Source organism: Anastrepha obliqua, chromosome 3 (genome assembly GCF_027943255.1).
Source record: "Anastrepha obliqua isolate idAnaObli1 chromosome 3, idAnaObli1_1.0, whole genome shotgun sequence".
In the NCBI taxonomy this organism is placed as follows: domain Eukaryota; kingdom Metazoa; phylum Arthropoda; class Insecta; order Diptera; family Tephritidae; genus Anastrepha; species Anastrepha obliqua.
The window spans coordinates 15,379,178-15,402,085 of record NC_072894.1 but is presented as its reverse complement, the minus strand read 5'-3'; the positions used below and the strand labels follow the sequence as shown (position 1 = coordinate 15,402,085).

Below are 22,908 nucleotides of genomic sequence, written 5' to 3'. Positions count from 1 at the left end.
AAGCTACATTGAAAGTTAAAATTTGCAGAAAAATATTTTAAAAAGCGCCTTGCGTAGGGAGTTGGTGAGGTACAGTTACAAATGTAGGTAACAAAAATTGTTTTTGAATTCAGTACATATATTTGCATTGGTATATGTATACAATTTACACAATTTACATCGAAAAAGTCGTTTTCGAAACATATAGACTTTATGAATGCCAAGTCTAGATCTATGCGTGGCTTTGTAATAAGGAATTCAAAGGAGTGCCAGGATGTTTCTACGCTGAAGAATTTGATGTTGTTGTTGTGTCAAGCAAAAACATTCCCCATACAACGGCGCGGAGTGCTGCTGAAGTCACAGTCCTTGACCGAATATATAGTAAATCCGGGTCGTTCCGGTAACGTAGAACCCACTGTCGGGGAAACGCTGAAGAAGTTATATTTTTCTCTTGTTAGATCAAACCCCGAATTTTGCAGCATTATCTGGCATCTATTCTATTTAAATGGCGTCATATTTAAGAATTGAAAAGATTCATAAACGTTTCACCAGATTTGCCACTCACTCCCTTTGCTGGTCTAATAACAAAGTTTGTCTGCATATACTCGTAAAAGTAGATGCCTTTTGTTAGCATTGCCAACTTTAGAAATGCGTAGAAAAATTTCGTCGGTCATGTTTATAAGGGTCATAGCCACGAATCATATCAAATGCCACTTTACCTTTTACCTTTTAGTTGTCCTACTCGTAACCTTAGACTCAGCAATATGTTCCATTTACCTTATCCTATTTGCGATGTGTGTCTTGGTGTTTTTGTACAAATGGAGGGGCCTACAGTTTTATGTCGCCTCCGAACGGCAAATGGTTTTTATGAGCAGCTTTCTTTTCATCACAAAAATACACTCGGAGGTTTGTCGTTGTTGGAGGCGAGAGGCGACCGTTATTGGAAAAAACTTTTCCTGTCATTTGTTGTTTCATGTCCGAAGATTTGCACTCGTACACTACCGGATGGTAGTCACTCACCCATTCGGCTACTTTTCACACTTTGGCCGCTTTTACTTCACTTTTAACCTAACTAGAAGTTTTAGCCATCACATACACTACCCTTAAGTATGTCGGTGTGAGAGTTTAACAAACTTTTGAAGTAACGACATGGAGTGTACCGACATATTAGAATGAGCTTCCATGTTAGGGGTTAGTTGAGAAAACAGACTTAAGATTTGTAATTGATTAAATCTAACGCTATTTTATAAAAATATTTCAAATGACCGACAAGCATAAATAAAATATTGTAATGAAGAATTTATGTAAAAACTTTTAAATTTGGTCACATACCTATGAATAGATTAATAATTAGTTAAAAAATCGATTAATAATGGTTATGTTAGTTAAAAATAATACAGAAAATTTTAAAACAACAACTATAGTATGCAGTGCTTAGCCAGCGCATTGGGATATATTCATATTTGACGAGTGCTGAAAGTTTTTCCGGCGAGTATTTTTTGCAATAAATGGTTAATTGTTTTAAAAATTTGAATAAATTTTTAATATTTATAATTGTTTTTTTTAAGTTTTGGCGGCGAGTAATTTTTTTTGCAATATATGGTAAATTGTTGTAAAAATTTAAATACATTTTTTTTAATTCTTAATTTTTTTTAATTAAAATTATTTTTTTTTTAAGATTTTTTTGCAATTGTTGTTCTTAATTGTTGTAAAAATTTGAATAGCTTTTCTGTTTTAATTTAATTTTTTTGCAATAAATTGTTAACTGTTTTAAAAATTTGAATGATTTTTTTTTTAATTTAATTTTTAAGTTTTGTCGGCGAGTAATTTTTTCTGCAATAAATGGTTAATTGTTTTAAAAAATTTAAGTATTTTTTTTTTAAGTTTTGTCGGCGAGTAATTTTTTCTGCAATAAATGGTAAATTGTTTTAAAAATTTGAGTACATTTTCTTTAATTGTTATTTTTTTTTAATTAAACATTTTTTTAATTTTTTTGTTGCAATAAATGGTTAATTGGTTGAAAAATTTGAACTATTTTTTTTATATTTTTAATTTATAGTTTTTTTTTATGTTTTGCCGGCGAGTAATTTTCCCTGCAATAAATGGTAAATTGTTTTAAAAATTTGAATACATTTTCTTTAATTCTTATTTTTTTTTTTAATTAAACATTTTTGTAATTTTTTTTGCAATAAATGGTTAATTGTTTTAAAAATTTGAATAATTTTTTTTTTATATTTTTAATTTATTGTTTTTTTTTTATGTTTTGCCGGCGAGTAATTTTCCCTGCAATAAATGGTAAATTGTTTTAAAAATTTGAATACATTTTCTTTAATTCTTATTTTTTTTTAATTAAACATTGTTTTAATTTTTTTTTGCAATAAATGGTTAATTGGTAGAAAAATTTGAACTATTTTTTTTTATTTTTAGTTTAATTTTTTTTTAAGTTTTGTCGGCGAGTAATTTTTGTTCCAATAAATGGTGGACTATTTTAAACATTTTTTTTTATTTTTCATGTTTTATTTTTAAGTTTTGTCAGAAAGCAATTATTGTTGCAATAAATGGTGGATTGATTTAAAAATTTTTGTTTATTTTTAATGCTTTTTTTAAGTTTTTTGGAGAGTAATTGTTTCTGCAATAAATGATTAATTGTTTTAAAAATTTGAATAGTTTTTTTTATCTAAAATTTAATTTTTTCTGCAGTATTGAATATTTTTTTTGTTTTTATTTTTTTTTTTTAAGTTTTGTCGGATAATAATTTTTGTTGCAATAAATGCTTAATTGTTTTAAAAATTTTACAAATTTTGTTTTTAATTTTTTTTAATTAAATTTTTTTTTTTTGAATGAAATAATGTGCATTTCTGTTCTAATTTACTAGTGAGGTTTTGTGAACTGTGAATTTATCTAAGTAAGTGCTACTTAAGATCGGTTACCAATTAAATAAACAAAACAAAAATAAATAATTATATATAAATGCCTTTCATAAAATAAAAAAACAATGAAGCTACAGTTCATAAATTATGCATATTTTTTTTCTTCGCCAGGCATTTAGCGCACTCTACAACCACGTTGGTTTCTACACCTTTCTCATTTATTTTGTGGACTCATCTCTGTAAAGCGTAGATGACAGGCAAGGATACGGATTCAATGGCAACTGTGCAAATAAAGCCCGATTATGCGGCCAGCGAAGTCTACAGCACCGCCAGCGAAGCGCCACCGGTAAATAAAAACTTCAATTCAATTTACATACACACATACATATTAACCAGCTTCAGACAATAACTTAGAAAACATTGCATCTTACTTAAACATTTCTTTATTTCTAAACAATTTCGTCTCATCAATCTCACGCTCACTTTTTATAAACTATGGCATTAACAGTTTAACACTTTATGGGCCCAACAATAAGAAACAGACTGCAGATGTAATGAAATTAACTCGGTCAACTAGTTTTTCTTTATTGCTTTCAATAAAGACTTTAGTACCTTTATTTATAAGTGCAAACACCTGTATACAGATATGATACTTTGTAGCAAAGTAGATATCAGTCCTCCGCGTGCACCTTTTTTTCTCTACTTGAACATACATAAATGCATATAAATATGTATATATGTATGCAATTATATATGAACGTACTTTTCTGAATTGTTGCTGTTTTAAAAGTTGAGTTAATTATATTTTAAATGCGCGCCCCAGTCACCTATGCGCTTGCTTACTAACTGCCGCACAGTCGCACCGGCTGGCTGGCTGGTTGGCAGCGATTTAAAAGCCACTGACATACCAGCAGACAGCAGCCGCAGCAACAAAAGTTGTCGCCTCTAGAGTGCCATTTTAAAGATATATAGTAAATATGTACACACATACACACATATGTATGTATCTATGTATGCAGGTGACCAGCAGGAAATTACGACGCATGCTTTAAGGTAGAGTAGATGTTCTAGCACGATGAGCGTGAATAAGAACATTGATTCGTTAAAAAAAATTGTAAAAAATAATTTTTTGGTACAAGTCCAGGCTATTCGACCTTCAGCGAAAAACTTCACTACAGAGGGATTCTCGAAAGTGGCTCGCAAACTGTTGTTTCCTTCCTTTGTTGCATAGCATCAATGGGCACATCATAAATTGGTTACCAAACTTGGCAGGCATCTGCAAGGTGGCGCAAAATTAATCACCCTAACGGAAGATTTGTAAATTTTGCAAATGACATATTTGACACTTGTTAATGCAGTACATAAACATACAAGTAATGGAACGCGTAAAAATCGAAATAAAGATTTCCATCACTCAAAATCATTTTCCTTTTTATTTAGTAAAAAAGTTATTAAAAAAAAATAGGATGATTAATTTTGTGCCACCTTTTATGAGCATTGTTTACGGTATATTGGCGTTGTTACTGTAAACTACAGTTATTTAGAAATGTAATGCAAGCAAAAATATATAAAAAAAATCGTAGCTTATCCCGTTGATGCTGCTGCTAATAGGGCTGTCACAATGGCTCCTCCGCGTCGGTTGCGGTAACGCATTTCAGCGAATTGACGTGCAAAACGTACCGTGGTGCTACAATGACAGTATTGTCGCATATAAACAAAAAAGCAACAGATGTTCTTGTTGTGAAAGCAAATATCATTTTTCGTTGTGTATTAAGGGGTTTTTGTTGATTTCATATTATAAAATTAAATTATTAAAATTTTGTTGATAATATCAAATTAATGCTTATTGAAGCGAAGGAGAGTTTGAATAGAATTTATGGTTTTATGGTAGTCGTAGGCAGTGGGTGCGATCATAACTTCGGAATTGGGGCGCACATTAATCTTTCAGTACAACTTGGCTAAGATTAGTCTTTTCTCTACTCTTTCAAGCTTTTGTCGAAAAAATAAGGGTGCATTTCAAGTGAGGTGATACATTTAAATTCAATTTATTTATTAATTCTGCATTTGAAATAATAAAAAACACCATCGAAAAAGCTTTGTGTGCTACAAAATTGTTCTTCTTTAAGGGGTAGTCAGAATTTTCAAAAAGTTGATTTTTTTTTTGGATTTTCTTAAAGTATAATATCTTATCTTGTGTAAAAATTAAAAATAAAAAAGCGCTCCGGAGTGTTCAACAGCAAGTAGCTAGCAGTTAAATGCGTTTTTCTCAAAACTATATTTTTTGAACTGGTGATTACTGTAACTTAAAAACCGCTTGGTAGATTTCAATAAAATTTATATTGCATTTGAAAAACATAAAAAACTCGTGCCCGATCGAAGGATTTTTTTTTTTAATTTCAATTTTTATAAACAATTAAGTGTCGTTTTTTTCTTGAAAATCTGAAAAATATTTCCTGAGACAAAAGTAAACGCTACCACGTTTTGTGCATTCCGAAATGACGTAGGGAACGTATGCGGCGCCCTCGAGTGAAAACCACATAATCCATTTAGCTGTCAGTCAAATTCGTTGCCGGCACGACGGACGCAATGGGCCTATTGTGACGGGCCTGTAGCACTTAATAGCAGTACGTCGGCCTTGCAGGCGGAGGTCAACAAGTTTAGTTCTTTTATAGATTTATGAAATAAGAATATTACAGTACAAGAAAAGAACGAAAAAAGCCATAAGGCCCCTTAAGCGCATTTGAATTCCAAAAGCAAAAGTCAATTTATAATCGACGAAACTTCCATGCACTCTTTTTATGTATGTATGTAGCTCAAATTGATAAAAATTTGATGCTACTGTAGAATTTTTAGATGACAAAAATTTAATTATTTTTAGACTTTGACAACGCTTTCCAGCCGACTAGGTATCTTTACCACAAAAAACGTATATAAAAGTTCTCCTATATTTATATGCATTTACTTGTTTGTAGCATTTACATATACACTCATACACAAGCATGTGCCTCGGCATCTGCGCAATAAAACCAACCAGCTAAATAATCAACTAACTGGATACCAACCAACTGCTCCGCAAGTATTTACATAATTTTTCTGTCGCAGTCGCCTCCTCTACCGCTTGGTAAAGTCAATTGGAACTATTTGTATGCTATTTTTTAATCACACATACACGTATGCATATCTGTGTATATAACCTTTTTCAATTAAACATTTTTTGTTTTTTACATTTTTCATTGTTTTCGTAATTCCGCTGCTAATTTGGCTTACAGCCGCTATTTCATTTCTTGAGCTGCGCCGGCGCAACACAACTGTGACTGCAGCCCATAAATCTGGGTTACTGTGCTTCTTGGTTGCACGCCTCACACAGCCTCACACACACACGCACACAAGTACAAAAGTACACAAGCCCACAATCGAGTTAGCACATAACTTGAGCAAAAGTCGACAAATTGTTGCTTTTGCTCAATGATCGTCGCTGCTTGCCACTGTATTGCCATTGAAGGTCTTTTCAGCATTCGTAGTACTCGTCGTATTGCGTTGAGAATAGCAGCGGGCAAGCTTTTTGTTAGCGGCCGATGCGACTGACTGCTGATGGAGTCTTTGTGCTTGTTGTGCACGAAGAAGTGCAAGTATGCAAGTATGTACGTAGGGACATCGAGTAAACTAAATTAAAGGTATATACATATGTGTGTATGTGTTGAAGTATGTGTGTATGTAACTATAAGTATGTACCTACGATATATGGAAATATTCATGTTTGTATGCGGTTTATTCTAGCAAAGATTTTTCTTTAAAAATTTCAAGTTGTATGAGTATTTCGAAAATGCCATGGCCATGTCATGTTTTAAATCATTTCCATATTACAACAGCATCGGAAATGTGTTGTGCAAACTTTTGTTATGCTAAATGGCTAAACTTGGTTCTATGCGAATCACATTTGTGCATGAGTGTATGTATTGTACATATGTATGCCAATTAGATAAATGCAATATACTTATAAACTTACGTTCAAAAGTGTTGAATTATGCGTTGTGGTATGTATGGCTTCTGGTATACATACAAGATATTTTGTATGATGGCACCATATGTCTGATGTATGTATGTATGTATTGTACTTTGAAGAATATGCTCGAAACTTTATTTTCCATATTTGAATTTACACGCATACATACATATATACTGCACTTAATTGAGTATCGAATGTTCAAGGTTGTGCTCGTGGCTACACAATAAAAGAAATACAACTGATTTTCAGATTTTTGGAGTACAAGGTTATTTCATAATTCCAATACTTGAGCTATTATTTTCCTAATTTTAACATTTAAAAATAATTAATTATAAAAACACAAGTATATATATATATATATATTACACCTGGGTGTTTGGCCCACCGCCTCGTCCTATTTGTGGGGAGCGTCTTGCGTTCCACAAATGGAGGGACCTACAGTTTTAAGGGGTTATATACACTTGTAAGGCTGAAAAATCATGTTTTTTGAGATTTTTTTACAAAGAACGCTTTTTTTAAACAAATATAATTTTTAATTATTCAATGTCTACTTTAAAGTTAATTATAGCACGTAAAATTAGTGAAAATATTGAGGTGCACAGCTCCTGCAGATGATCTCCCAGGCGTCCTCCACAAAAAAAGCGTTCGGCGGTGGACAAAATGTCTCCGGTTTTGATTATCTGAAATCGAAAAACCAATTAGATTATTTTTTTAGTTAGATAAAGCTAGATATTAATCGAAGGAATACTGATAAAATGGCGGCTAAAGGAATTCGAATCGGATTAGTAATGACGGCTAAAGGAATCGAATTTTCTACAAAAATTTTCGCGAAAAATTGCCTAAAAAATAGAAAAAATCATCAAAATTCTTATTCCTTCGACTAATACCTAGAAAATATATCTGAGAAGGTTTTGTTAAAATTTCAAGACGATCGGTTCAGCTGTTTTTGAGAAATCGTGTCCACCGACTTCGAAAACATGGTTTTAAGAAAAACGCGTTTAAAGTTTGAAAAGCACTTTACATAGGGCAACATTTCTTTGAAACGCCTTTTCAAATTTGCGTGCAACTTCGAAAATATTCACCGGAACGATATTAAATGTTCTGTGTGCATTCTTAAATATACTTATGTACATTAAGAAACTAAAATAAAAACAAAATCGATTTTTTTTAATTCCAACTGTATATAACCCCTTAAGCCCACTCCGAATGGCAAATCGGTTTTTAAGAGGAGATTTTTCATGGCATAAATACACTCGGAGTTTTGTCATTGCCTCCCGAGCGGGGACCGCTAGTAAAACAAACTGTTTTCTATCATTTTGGTATTTCATGCACGGAGATTTGCTGCCGAATGGTAAACACGCACAACCCATTCGGCTACGGTGTCCGCCTACTCAAATAAAGAGGAGGTTTTTTTTCATTTAAGAAACTTTATACAGTAGGTTCTGTTTTTATGCGGTAGATACGTTCCGCAAGAAACAGCATAAAAAAAGCTACTAGTTCTATAGTAAAACTGTAGATACGTTTCAAATGCTAAAACCGCATAAATCTGAAATAATGTAATAAAATCGCATAAAAAAGGGCACTAGTCCCATATTATAACTATAGATACGTGAATCTGAAATAATTAAATAAAATCGCAGAAACAAAATATTGTATTTTTGAAAATTATATCTTTATTTAAGAAACGTCAGAATCGAAAAATAAATTTAAGTCACAAATAGAATCAGACAATACCCACATGTTGCGCGTTCGTTTAGGATTTGGCGTACAATCACTTTCGTCACTTTAGGAAATGTACACGTCTGATCTAGATAGTTATGCAGGCAGTTCCATACTTGTAGGGTTAGCATTTCTGATGTAATCTGTGATGAGTTTTTGCTTAGCTGGTTTAGAATCTTGTTTATATGTACAATTCCCGATAGGTCGACATGCATTTTGTAATTTAAAAAAAAAACCGCACTATTTCAAAACCGCATAAAAAAAAGCCGCATAAAAACAGAACCTACTGTATTTTTATAAAATAATTTTTTATCATAAAATTCGCATATGAAATTGGAACTTTTTAATAACGTTAATGACATTAACTTTTTTACAACATTAATGAACAAATTATATTATTTTAATTCAATTTTTTATTTATTTTATTTTATATGATGATTTCTATTTAAAAATTTTTTTTCTGATTTTCCATCATTATATAATAAATTAATAAAACATTTTTTTGGAAATTTTTATTAAAATTAAGCTAAATTTTTCTAATAAATAAATTATTTGTTGTATTTGAGAATGCAATAAAAGACTTTTTTTTCTGATTTTCCATCATAATATATGTAATAAATTAATAAAAAAATTTTCTTGAAATTTGTATTGAAATTGAGTTATATTTTTCTAAAAAATAAATTATTTGTTGTATTTGTGAATGCCATAAAGACGATCACACTTTGTCTAGTTACAAAACTGTTAACTCAGTCCTTATCAAACGTCACTTCTCCTTATTAACATAAAGAGAGTTGGCTGAGGAGATTTTGAGAACTAAGTTTTTTGTACCTGTTTTTTAATAATAGGACACAAACACATGTCATACATAGGTACACCAAATCAGCATACTTGAGCCAAAATTGGGAATAATCATTGAGAAAAATATAATTTAGTGCCAGCTTCATTTCTTAAACCATTCAGTTATCCTAATAAGTTGTGTTACTTACTTAAAACAAATCATCTTGGAAAAATTATCCAAAGCGCAAAAATGTAATTTGCCTTCCAAAGGGAACAGTAAAAGTGAACGCTGAAACATATTGACCCCCTACCAAAAGCTTTCGGTGATAGACACACTCACAGTGAGAAACTTCCTTGTCATTAACTGTTTATTTTACAATCAATAAAATTTCTCTCGGCAGGCAATGACAAACGTCCGAGTGTATTTCTGCTATGAAAAAGCTTCTCATAAAAAATATTTAGCTTAAAACTGTAGGTCCCTCAATATGTGGAACATTCGTAACTGCATTTAAAGTTTTATCATAGAACTCAAAGTTTCTCTAGGCCAGTTTCTTTCCTTTATCTACTAAAGGGAGTTACTTTTTCGGGACTTTTTCTCTTTTTTGTTCTGCGGTAATTCTCCACTAAGCTTGCATTTGGGCTTTCGGTGTTGTCCAAGCGAAAGTAGCCACTGTCAAAGAAGCATGATAAATTAGTTGCTAACTATTTAAGAATATATACAATTTACATACATATACTGATAGACAGGTAGCAATCACGGCCCTAGGCTCACAGACGATTCGTACGAAAATAATAATTTGAATACTGGAATACTTAAGCTTATGATTGATGAATAAATGCATGGGTAATAAATTTTTCTAAAAACCAAATTTCACACTCATTTACATTTTCAATATTTTTTTAATATGTTCCATGTACCCAAATTAAGACGAAAGCGAGAAGTATACAACATAAGAAAGCATTTGTTTCGGCACTATGGTTCAAAGACAGTGCATTAGTAACTAATAATAATAGTTAAAACCTTATTTCTATGACTAATTTGCGGCAACTAAAACAACTCCGCTGCATACATGAATATCATAGATATTTTACGCTAAATTACTAGCCTCTCTTTTTAATTGCTATTTTAGGTGCTAAATTATTAATCACTTACATGCATATACAACACATATACTTATAAGAATACGTATGCTTATAGCGAGCTTTTAGTGTTGCAACTGTACAATAACCACCAACTTAACCCAAAAAAACGAAGTTAAGCTGCCAAATGGGCCATCATTATTTAGCATGCAAAATGCACTTTTAAATTGTTTCCACCAAACTCAAAGCGATACCTAAAATGAAATAAACTGCAATAACTATTAGTTATCGCTACTGTAGAAATTGACTGTTTTGCGAAATCAACGTACCAGCGTTGCATATAAAGTTAGAATTAAAATGCATAGTCTGTAGTAATTGCAATAAAAATATTGACGTTTGTGTGAATGGCGAACAGGCTTTATGTTGGACGTGCATAGCAATTGCAATCGTTTATGTGCTTTTAACGATTCATTCCCTTAAGTGCGTCATCAGAAGCGGATGCATGTATGTTTTAAAATTAAGAAAAGGAGCCCTGCAGCAGTAGAACAATTTATTTAGGATTCATCGATCAATCCATCAATATATGCTATGATAGCAATGGAAATTTATTTATATTTACCTACGTACACAAATGGCGTTAGGACTGCGTATGCGTGTGTGTTACCTATAAATACAAAATAGATGATTGTAAGGAATGCAGCACAATTGTAAATGTAATAGGAATTTTGTAAGTATATCTAAATGGGAATTTTCCAATTTACCAGTCGGTGATCATAAATAACAATACTTCTAGTTGTTTGTATTTGTGTCGATAAGAAATAATAGTTTTAGTTGTCTACTCCACGAGCAATACTCATATGAGAATATCTCTACTCTTTACTTACAAATACTAACGTGTGTGGAATAAAATAGAGCCTCACTTTCGATATAATTACACAAGCAACACAAAAAAGGTACCAACAAAACAAGTTAAGAGAAGAGTAGGGATATTATTCCAGCTATCATTCAGTTCAAGATCATTTTAATATATGTACTTATTAAACGTAAATAGCGTAAATATTGCAACGATAGAGCTTCAGTGGCAAAAATGTTGTATTTGTAAATAGCTTCTGTAAGAGTTTGCTTATGTTCCAAATTACATTTGTTTCACGATGGAGAAAATAATAAGATGGCGCCGATAGTTGTACCGCTACTTTGCTCTCAGCGAATTCGATAGAATGTATTCCTGTGTAGTTTGTGTAATTTCTTCTTTTTGTTGCATTCTTATTCGCATTTTCACAGCTTTCTCTCATACAACTGCGAATATGTGATCTCACGCACTCTCTGATGGGCGCAATCTTATTTCTATCATTCTTGCACTTATTCGCACATTTTGTGAGAATATTTCACTCCTCACATGTGGTTTAACTTGCCGTACCATTCATGGAACGAAGTTTTTAAAGTGCCAAATAGCGTAACAGAGTATTGAGAACTGCTGTTAAAGTAGCAAAAATTATAAAATTACTGCTTAATCGCGCAGCACCAGTTATGCTAAGTCGAATATGAACTGTTGTTACGACTTATGCTTCTACTCAATTTGTTAGTCGCACTCGATGCAAAAACAAAGAGCGATTCCTGAAAGACTTCGAAGTGATGCGTAAGTCAGCAGTTTCGACCATTTTTAGCGGCATTTAAAAGCTTCAAATAGTTTTTACTACTTTTGCTGCTGCAAACAGTCAAGACGATTAGAATAGTCACTGAAACTGCCGAATAGAAAAGAAAGCAAATTACCACAAAGCCATAAACAACAACTGCAGTTACTCCATTTACTCTTCAAAAGTGCTATTCGGTCAAACGAGAAACTGTGGAGGTGGTCGAGAAAATGCGCAACAGAGTAAAGGAAAACAAAAAATTCTGAAAAATCAACGCGATTTTCCAACAATTTTAAGTTGTACTTTTTTGCACTAAAATTTATAAGTTATAAAACTACGTACTAAAAATCTTTTGGTATCCAAAGTTTTTGGAAATTTTCTAGTTTTTTGCACAATTTTGAAATTGTATTTGTATGGTTTTTGTTAAGCATACTCAAAGGAGGCATAAAAAATTTGTCAAAACCGGTCAAACTATTCATTGAAAGCCTTCGGGATATGAAAAACTCCTCATAAAAAATATCTGCCGCAGGCGGCTTAAAACTGTAGACCCTTCCATTTGTGGAAAAACATCAAGACCAATACCAAGGCATACCATAAAAAACGCGGCCAAACCTCCATAATAAAGGGTGGAGCATCTTCTGTGTTACTGTGTAGCTCTCTCGAAAACTGTGTTAAGCTAATTGGGTGGTGAGTAAACATGAGTATCCCAAAATCGTACAGTTCTAGAGATTTCCATACTAATGAACTAGTTTCATGCTAAATCAACAATTCAAATGTCTTACATTTCAAGTCGCACACGGAATGGATATAAATATTGTTACCCTCAAAAGAAATTATACTTCTTTACTTATCTATTATTATTTTAGTGCCTTTTGTGCTCGTTTTTGCTTTGTTTTTTTTTTTATTTTTTTGCTTAATGACGGAACCCAATCGTATTCGTCATGCAGCAGCGCAACTAATTTCAAAATTATAAAATGCAGAAAAAATAATAGTCAAAACAAAAGAGAATTAGTAGACGAAACCAAAAAGTGCTTAATGAAAAAAATTTAAAAAAATTGATGGGTCCGCATAGCTTTTAAAGCGGGTGATTTGCGAATTAAAATAACAGCACAATCGCCATTTAGGTAGCCAGCCAATGTAATAGACAATCAGGCAACCTGTCACTCAGCGCGATTTTTATGACTGACAAGATATGCAAATTGATGTAGCCGATTTAAAGGCAAACTACAAAATCTTGCCAGCACTGTGCACACGACTGATCTACGGAATCGCCCCTTATATTTCTGTATGTAGGTACATATGTACGTGTATATATCTATATGTACGTACGATTTTATGCATAAACATATCCAAAGTAGTCCGAAGAGTCACACAAACTTGCGTATGTATGTGCATAAGTGTCTCGAGAAATACGTGTTGTGCAAATTGCCGAACACCCGAAGATAGACCGAATTACTGTCAAACGATTATAAGTGAGCATAAATTATGCAAATTTCAATGAAACGTTCTGTGTACGTGTACTTTGTACACATGCATAAATATGCAGTACAAACTGCATGAGGGTGCCCATATTCATTGTATATTTCGTTATTTGTTTTGATTTATGAAATATGTAAACATACGACTGCACCCGGCAGATAGCCAAGAATGCCACAAGTTTTGGGAAGTACCTGTAAATATAATACTACATATTTCATATGAGTTACTTGCGAAAAGCAGCCACCGTTTAAACAAAATATTTTTAGCACAAAATGCTGGGAGCGAAAATTTCAATTTCAAGCATTTTTTTTACTTTTTTTTTTAAACGAAGGGGAATGTGAAGCATGCATGCACTACTAAAACCTTTCTTCGTTTAATTTGAATAGAGCTGCTAACAAGTTTGTTGTTATTTTCTGGCTAAAAGATTAAAAAAGAAAACAAATTTTGCTGCACTCAGAGTGCCATGAATTGTTGTGGGAATAGAAGAGGGATGTATACTAACTTAACAACCACACTTCGTACGTATTTTTTTATCTGGAAAACTGAAGTGTGTTTCTATTAAAAATGGTATGTTCATTGAGTGAATATAAGAAGATCTTTATCATTCAAAATATTTTTTTTTTTTCTGAATATAATTTTGTAAGTTATATGCTCGAGTTTTGAATTTCCGGGCATGAAACAACAAATGAGAGAAACAGTTTTTTCTAATAGCGGTCGCTCCTCGCCTGGCAATGACAAATCTCCGAGTGCTTGAAAAATGCCTCATAAAAACCAGCTGCCATTAGAGGGGGGCATAAAACTGTAGGTATTTCCATTTATGGAACAATAACAAGAAGCACACCACAAATTGTAGGAGGTGCTCGGACAAACACCAAATAATACAAACATAATTACCAATTACCAACAAACGCCAATTATTTATTAACTTGTTAATTTGAAAAAGTGGAGAAAAAAAAAATACCATATTAAGACATATGTTACAGTTAGGAAGTCAGGATTGATTCTCAAAGCATTTTCTTTTTTTTTTTGGGTTCTCATATCAGAGCAATCGTTTTGTTTTAAAGCACTAACAATACAGTGGTTCAGATTAGTGAGACTGGTATTTTAGTTTTACATAATCTTTTGAAATTATTAAATTTTTGCAGTCAGTACAATTTTTGAAAAAAAAAATCAAATTTTAAAATAAAAAATAATAAAAATGTAACTTACGTTATAGTAAAAAATGTGATTCTGATTGAAATGTAGCTATATATGTACATATATGCCAAAATAAGTTAGTTTAGATATGTAAATAGTTGTTCTAAAGGAGAGGGCTGATGTTTATATGCTGCACTAAGAAGTAAAGGTGATCTTTTTTACATTGTTACTTCAGGATACAATACGATGACTATTATAAATTTTGTTGCTTCATACAATAAGTCAATTCATGTAAAAATTATCCAGTAATCTAATTTCAGAGAAGTCGCTCTCAAAGGGAAAAATATCAGAAAAAGTACAGGAACGCAAAACCAGTAACAATTGGCAAGTTTTACAAACACCTGATTAAATTGTTAGGGAAAATTAAAAAACAAAAATTATATTAATATAATACGCATTAAATTAAAAAAATAAAGCAAATAAAATGCAAAACAACGAGCTTAGCATGACATGATTTTATTTTGTCCACAATAATTTGTTCCATTTCATCAACGCTATCAGATGAAGAATATTCCATATATGCAAGTGTATTGCTTTCTTCATATTTTCCATGCTTCCGTTTATATATGCATTGCCAAATTAAATAATAACCAAGAAGTATAAGCATAAAACACAAAAGATACCTTCAGTGCTCTCGATTTGTATTTTGAAAACTGTAGCAACGCTGCCTTGAGGCTGAGATTCAGAACTACAACTCTCTATATCATTGGCTGATTCCTATTTAGTATGTGATTTTAAATAAACTTTACAAGTTTTGTGTAAAACATATTTACTTATATCCTCCATTTTAATCTCAGCTTTTATTTCAATTTAGAACTTTGATTCAATTCGCAAATTTTAATTCATATTTCATTTTACTCTGCGATCAGCTGTTTTTCTCACTAGCAAATTCTTACAAGTAAAAATTTATCCAGTAAAAACTTACAACTCCCCTCAAAATGAAATGCTATGCTGCTCTCTCACTTTCCCCTACTTTGCAAGTTTTTTGAATACATAAACACCAAAACTTGATAATTCGCAAGAAGTGTTACAAATTATTTGCTTCATGCACAGATCTAATATTGACCCAATATATTTCAAATTGTGAGCTATTTGAAAATTATAAAAAATTCTGTGAAACAAACGTGTTGAAAAGATGCATAGTTTTTTAACCATTTCATAACAAATCAGTGGCATTGATTAACAGGAAAATTAGAAAACTTAATTTTACTGTTGCTTACATTTTGAATTCGTGCTCATTTATGTATTTCCCAATTACGTTTCTCTGTCCTCTGTTAACATTTGTAGTCAAATTAATTAGCTCATTATTTCCCGCTGCAGTTAGTAATTTTCAACTTGCTGTAAATTGGTTTGGTTACAAAGGGGAACAAATTTTCTATACATATGTATGTATGTACATCTACTTGGTTATTAGTTAAGATTAGCGCAAACTTTTTAAGTACATTGTTGTATTTAAATTAAAATGCATGTACATATTGTATTTGGGGCATTCACAATGGTGCTACACGTGTCATATTGTTGGATAATACTTCGTAAACTGTAAATGGCTAAAATATATTTGGGAGGTACCTAAAAGATAGCATAAAACTAATATCATGAGTTTTTACACAGTTAAAAAATAGTTGGTTCTGCTGTCCAGTTCTCTAAATATTCATTTAAACGTTAAAAACTTAACCACATACATAGGTACTTATATATTCGTTGTATATCAACATTTCAAATTTATTACTCGATTTACTCACTGGCATCTATGCATATGACAGTTGTTCAGTGCTAGAGTGCTAATACTAAATTCACGCGGTCTGCATGATTGTGAATATTCTTTTTCACGCTTACTCTACTTTTCCGCCACCACATGAAACTACGAAGTATTTTTTATTTGTTTAAAAATTATTTAGCGTATGAAATGGAAACAAAAAAAAAAAGAAAAAACCAAATGTTACAGTGGCATTTATTACCTTTACCTAATTCCGCCTCTAATTGTGATTTCCACTTCACATACATACATATGTAGGTATGTGTATTTAAAAAACAAATTGTGTTTTCGGCATTAGTGCCGCTAACTTGAAAACATGCGAGCACAATTTTTACTTGGATTTGGATTTGTTGTTCGGCCCAACTTGTTGTTCCTTTTGTTCTCTCTCTCTGAATTTACCATCACCGGTGCTGGCTGCTGAACTCGCACATGTACACATATGTACGAGTATGTACGAGTATGTATGGCTGTGTGCAGTTTACTGGCTCCATTGTTAAACAAACCATAACTTGTTACCATTGCAATGCAGTGATTGTAACGATTTGGCGGTGCTGATGTGAATGCATTCACTAAGCAATAAACGAACAAATAAATAAATAATTACTAATAGTAAAGCAAAGTAGTCACACGGCAGCTATTATGAGTATACACTCACAACACAACGGTATGAGTATTGCAATCAGTTGGTTTCAAATTCCTGTTGTTTTCAAGTTTTTTTTTTGTGAGCTTTGCACGCCAACAACGTGCGGAAATATGTGGCCCTACACGCATATGTTACATGGATGTGTGTATAAGTATGTGTGGGCAGCCATAAAACAACAAACTCGAGTGTTGAATATCTGATATCGCCATATTCTCAGTTTGGTATGTGAGAAAATATTTATTTTAGACGGAAGCTATAACTTTAATGTCAGTTGCAGTGAAAATCTGGTTTTTAAAATTTATAGCTCCCATGCAAGGGTGAATATATGTATATAAGTATGCACATATGTATATATGTATGTGCGCATTTAAGATGAACTAGCGGTTAGAAAAAATTATTGCATTTGTATTTAGTTCGTGAAGTAAATTTGAAACAAAATCAAGGTTAGGACCAGTGTCGACGAGTTTGAATATTGATTGGGCTGAGTAACTAAAATGATTAGATGCTTTAATCGATTATAATTGGAAATAATAAAAAAGAATTTGAATATTTACCAGTAAATAAAAACAAATTAATTTTTTTATTAATTTTAAATTAAATTAATAAAAAAATAAATTTGTTTATTTTATGTTTTTTTTTATTGTAATTATTATTATTTATGGTTTTTGAATATACCTGTATTAGTTTGGGGAAAAAGAAATCCATTATTTGCTCGGTAAATGGCTGGCTCGATATCTCGTAAAATATCGATCAGACAATTTAAAGTTTATGCTCGTTATTAATATGACGTTTCACACTAAAAAAATACAATATTTTGCGGTTTTTTTTCATTCAGTCATACAGGGTGTTAATAATTGAAGTCGACAACGAGAAAATTCGGTACATTTTACAGGTTTTCTTTGATAAATGCGAAAATGCAAGCCAGACCGTTGAAATTGTGAATGGTATTCATGGTGTCTATACTTTAACAGTTAATTACGTGCAATTTTCGTTTCGCCGATTCCATTCAGGCATTGAACATCTTTTGATGTTACAGAAAATGTCAGAAAGTGTCAAAAATGTCGATAAAATCACAGAGAAAGTCGAAGTTGACCGCTATGTTAGTATTCGTAGCACCGCCCAAAACCCAAAGATCGAGCATAAAGCCAGTTTTAAACCAATTACGTAAATATGTTGACCAAAAATAATGGATTTCTTTTCCCCAAACTAGTATTTAGTTATTTTTCATTTGACTCGTAAGGAAAATATATTTTTGTATTCTAATATAGATTTCAAAATTGTTTGTTTGTGCTGCATTCCCCTATTGAGAATATAAACTAGCTACTGCACCTATTGCCGTTAAAATACACAGGCAGACAAAGCACATACATATGTATAAAAAAAGAAAAAAATTAAAATAATTACAAACAAACGCATACAATTTCATTTATATTTAATTATTTCTGATATATTTTTAATGGTAAATAATTAAATTTTCTTTTATTTTTTTTTATATTTCCATTAGGAATCGATCACTAATCAACGAAGAATACAAATATTGATTATTAATAATCAATCTGTAAAAAAAAGTCATAAAAAAATTATCGCTATATTACTCTTTGCATCTTTAAAAATTTGATTTCTCATTTTTTTTCGTTTTTAAATAATCACCTGACGAGTAATGACAAAAAGTTAAGTGAGCTTTTAGAATAAGGCGAAATGATATTTAGCTCAGCTGGTTTATATGAAAAATCACGGCGCTGAACAGTGGCTCTTCTCGCTTCCCAACCAAAATACCTAACACACAAATTAAATTTTCTGAGTTCCTTACCTCACGATTTCTAAGAATATTATAGCTGTTCCTCAATATGAAAATGGGAAATATAAAAATTAAAAGGATGTTTGACTTAGCAATACATCAAAAGTTTTTGATTCCACACAGAGGATTAATTGAACACACTTTTAAAAGCATTCGGTTGGGCAGCCGGGTCTGGCCAGACCACTATGAATTTTTAATTCATTATTAATCATTATTAAGTATCGCATATTTTAAACTGATTTCCTTTTTTTTGGTTTTAGTACGCATTGGGCTTCCTACAGAAGTAAAAATAATCGTTAAAAATATTTTGCTTTGTGAAAAAAAAGAATTTTTTTTTGTTTTTTTTTTTTCTTTATTTTAACTAATGATAAATATTTATTTATAGATTCGATAGAAGGCAAGCAAAACATGTATAAGAGATTTTTGAGTGATGTTGACCTAATGGATTCTTGCATACAATACAATAGGAACGAGATTTTCGGCGAAGCTTTTCCCCTCCTTGTAGACAAAGGCGACAATCTCTCTTCGCTGTGAGTGTATCGGCTCCGGTTGGTTGGTTGACTACAATAATTCCAGGGATTGTAATTGGTTTATTGAAAAATCATTCCATAGCCAGACGCGTAGTGAATTGAGAAATAATGGGTGGATTATTCATACGATTTTTGATGTTTGCAAGGACCAATGCGTTCGATAAAGTCATCAAAAAAATTCGTCTTGCAACACTTTATCTGAGCCCATCAACTTCCTTGCGACTGCACAACTTTGCACAGCTGAGGCTACTGCACAACTCAAATAAGTTTTTCGTTTAGCTGTGCTATGGCTTCAACTGCGCTATTTCAAACAGCTGAGCCACAGACTGCTTAAAATTTGTACTCGTATGAACATTCAGTGGCTTTAGCTGCGGAAAAACGATAGCACAGCAAAACTCTAAATACATGCGTGCATACATTACTGGAGCTTTGCAATTTTTTTAAAACTAAGAGGCGTACTATCTTGACCTAAACGACATCAGAGGTCATCTTGTAATGCAAAAGCAAGACCATAGCAGTTATGGCAGCAGCTGTGGCAGCAGTTGCGATATCAAAACGACAGCAAATACGGAAACAATCCGAAACCCATAGCCACAGCTAAAATCTGACTTTTTCTAAAGCACTGTCGCTATGCTGTCGTGCTGTAGCGATATTCGTAGCAAAGCGACAGCGCAGATTCGAATTGTTTTCGGAATTTCTTTGACAACTTCATTTTATTTTTGATATTGCTTTGCTTTGGCAGCTGCGTTTTATTTTTGATATTGCTTCTTCGACTTCGCTGTGGCACCTTCAATTTCTCCAGCCAAGGTGTAGTCGTACCAAATGAAATGAAAAGCACTTTAAAGTCCAATAGTCTTCAATAGTAATTAGTGCCAGCAGCTTGAATACCAATATCGACAAACAGTCTATGTTTTTCAAAATACCACAAAGAGAGAGCGCGAAATTAGTCGCTTCATCATAGTGATAAATGGTAATAAACAAAGCCAGTTTTTGTGAGCTTAGAAATTAATCATTAATTAAGCATTTGGCGCTCCATTCCCTGTCTGTCTGTTTGCATACTGCAGGTGGTTTGGTTCACAAGTGTCAGATATGATTGGTGATTAATTTTGCGCCACCTTGTATGTACACTTAGATTATACATATAAATATATATATATTTTATATATATATTAGGGCGGGTCGATTTAAAAATCGCTCATTTCTCTGTGAAAATTGTATTCTAGGGATCAAAATAAGAAACTTTGCCGAAGGAACCATACCTCTAAAACGAATTCTGATGTCCTCACCATTTTTGGCCTTTACATGAAAAAATCAGCTGAATGGCTATGTTTTTTCTTTATTTTTATTTATTTATAATAATATTTATTATTTATTTATAATATATTAATATCTATTTTTTCTCTTAAGAAATTTATTTAGTCAGAACATATGTAAATGAAAAAATTAATTTAAGTGAGTTATAGAAAAGAAACTAAAAAGTTCGACCCAAATTGGGGGACATCAGAATTCGTTTTAGAGGTATGGTTCCTTCGGCAAAGTTTCTTGTTTTGATCCCTAGAATATGATTTTCACAGAGCAATGGGCGATTTTTTTGCCTCCCCACAAATCGACCCGGCCTAATATATATACCTCCTATTTGTGAAGTGTGTCTTGATGTTGTTCCATAAATGGAGGGACCTACAGTTTTGAGCCGACTTCGAAAGACATATATTTTATGAAGAGCTTTTTCAAGGCAAAAATTCACTCAGAAGTTTGCAATTGCTTGCCGAGGGTGGACCGCTATTATATTAGAAAAAGCTTTTTCTTCATTTTGGTGTTTCACCGAGATTTGAAACTACGTTCTCTCCGAATTCCGAATGCTAGTCACACACCAACCCATTCGGCTTCGGCAGCCGCCATTGAATACATATTAATTTATTTTAATGTTATACATAAAAAAGCTCATAAATAATTACAAATCTATGTCCAACTCTTAATAATAAATTTTGCAGCCAATTAACACTGACAAGCTAATGATTGCGCATAACAAACAGGCAATTAAATAGTTTTTACTATCTCATTCAATTAACTATTTAATTTTCCTTCGTACTGTACATATTTCAATTCATTTCAAAACTATATACCGAACTTGTCTTCTTGCCACATACTTCAAGCTGCATATTACTAAATCTACACATAATCTTCCTCAACACTCACACTCGTACACCATCTCGACTGTGTCAATTATCTAACTATATCCATATTTTTTAGCGTATTTCTTGTATTCATAATTAATTAATTTCCTTTTATTTAATTTTTCACTTCAAATTGATTTACCTCTTCGTTAATTCACTTTTGTTTTATTTGTTTATTTTTTCTTCCCTGTGTGTGTGTGTTTATGCGCATTTTTATTATGCATCATTTTGTGTACTTCTATTACAACCAACCACAAAAACCTCCAACCAATACCATTGCAACCACCTCAACCACCACCACCACCACCACCGCCATTCATCAACAACGAGCAATTGTAAATTGTAATCCCAAATCGTGCAAAAAAAACAAACGAAATTATTTTAACGATAAAAAATCTTCAACCCAAACAAAAAATATCTAAAATTTGTATGGCTGCTTAAAATGAACAACCACCAATCTCGAATGCTGTATAAAACTTGAAATTGTATTGAAAATTATGGTCGACCATTCCCATTGAATCGTGGCCACCACCACAACTCGACAGCTCGGCTTGTTTAGCTTTAATACACAGGTTTGTTGTTTAAATCTTTCGTATCGTTACGTTTCTCGCACCAACGCACGTACCGCACCCACACATGCATACATACTCAACGCAAGGCAACAAGCAGTTCACGCTGACACCTTTCCCATTCACTTTCGCAACAATAATCATAATAAAAAGCGGCATAATTATTTATTTGCACTACTCACACACGCACATACATACATACATTTATTTAGCTCTGTTTATTAGTCGTACTAAGCCGTACAAAGTACGTGCAACTCCTCTTTTTTAGCTCTATCTCATATTTCGCTGCACTCTTTGTCACGGCACTTATACACACACACGCACAGCATATCAGCGGATGTTTTCTCCGCATGAGAGGTGCAGTCTTTAAATACTTTTTGCTTGTTGTTTGTTTTGAAAAAGGTGTGACATTCAACACTGCACTTTTGCTATTACCACAGCACTTAAAAAAAAAAAAAAACAACAAATACTTTCTTAGAGGAAAGTAGAAATATAATAATAGCGACTTTGATGGGTTCAAGTTGCGCTGGCCACTGCAACTTTGCCATTCAACTGAAAAACTGCCTGGTGCAGTTGATGGAAGAAAATATTTATGTTATTTGAGCAGTTTTTGTGCGCCTCTTGGAAAAGTTATATGTTTAGATCTTTTTATTATACTTTATATATTTATAAAAGCAATTGCCCTCTAAACAGGCAGAAA

General features: G+C 32.3%; 1 protein-coding gene across 2 annotated transcripts in view; it reads left to right on the top strand.

Annotated features, from left to right (window-relative positions):
• LOC129240259 (uncharacterized) overlaps positions 1–22,908 on the top strand; it is a 61,156-nt gene that overhangs the window by 1,725 nt on the left and 36,523 nt on the right. The window contains exons 2-3 of one of the 2 annotated variants that reach the window (XM_054875944.1): positions 3,021–3,195; positions 22,185–22,211. In XM_054875944.1, the coding sequence (XP_054731919.1) occupies positions 3,100–3,195; positions 22,185–22,211 (123 nt within the window). In that variant the 5' untranslated portion in view covers positions 3,021–3,099. The remainder of the gene's footprint in view (positions 1–3,020; positions 3,196–22,184; positions 22,212–22,908) is intronic. The other variant, XM_054875945.1, reaches the window with a different exon arrangement.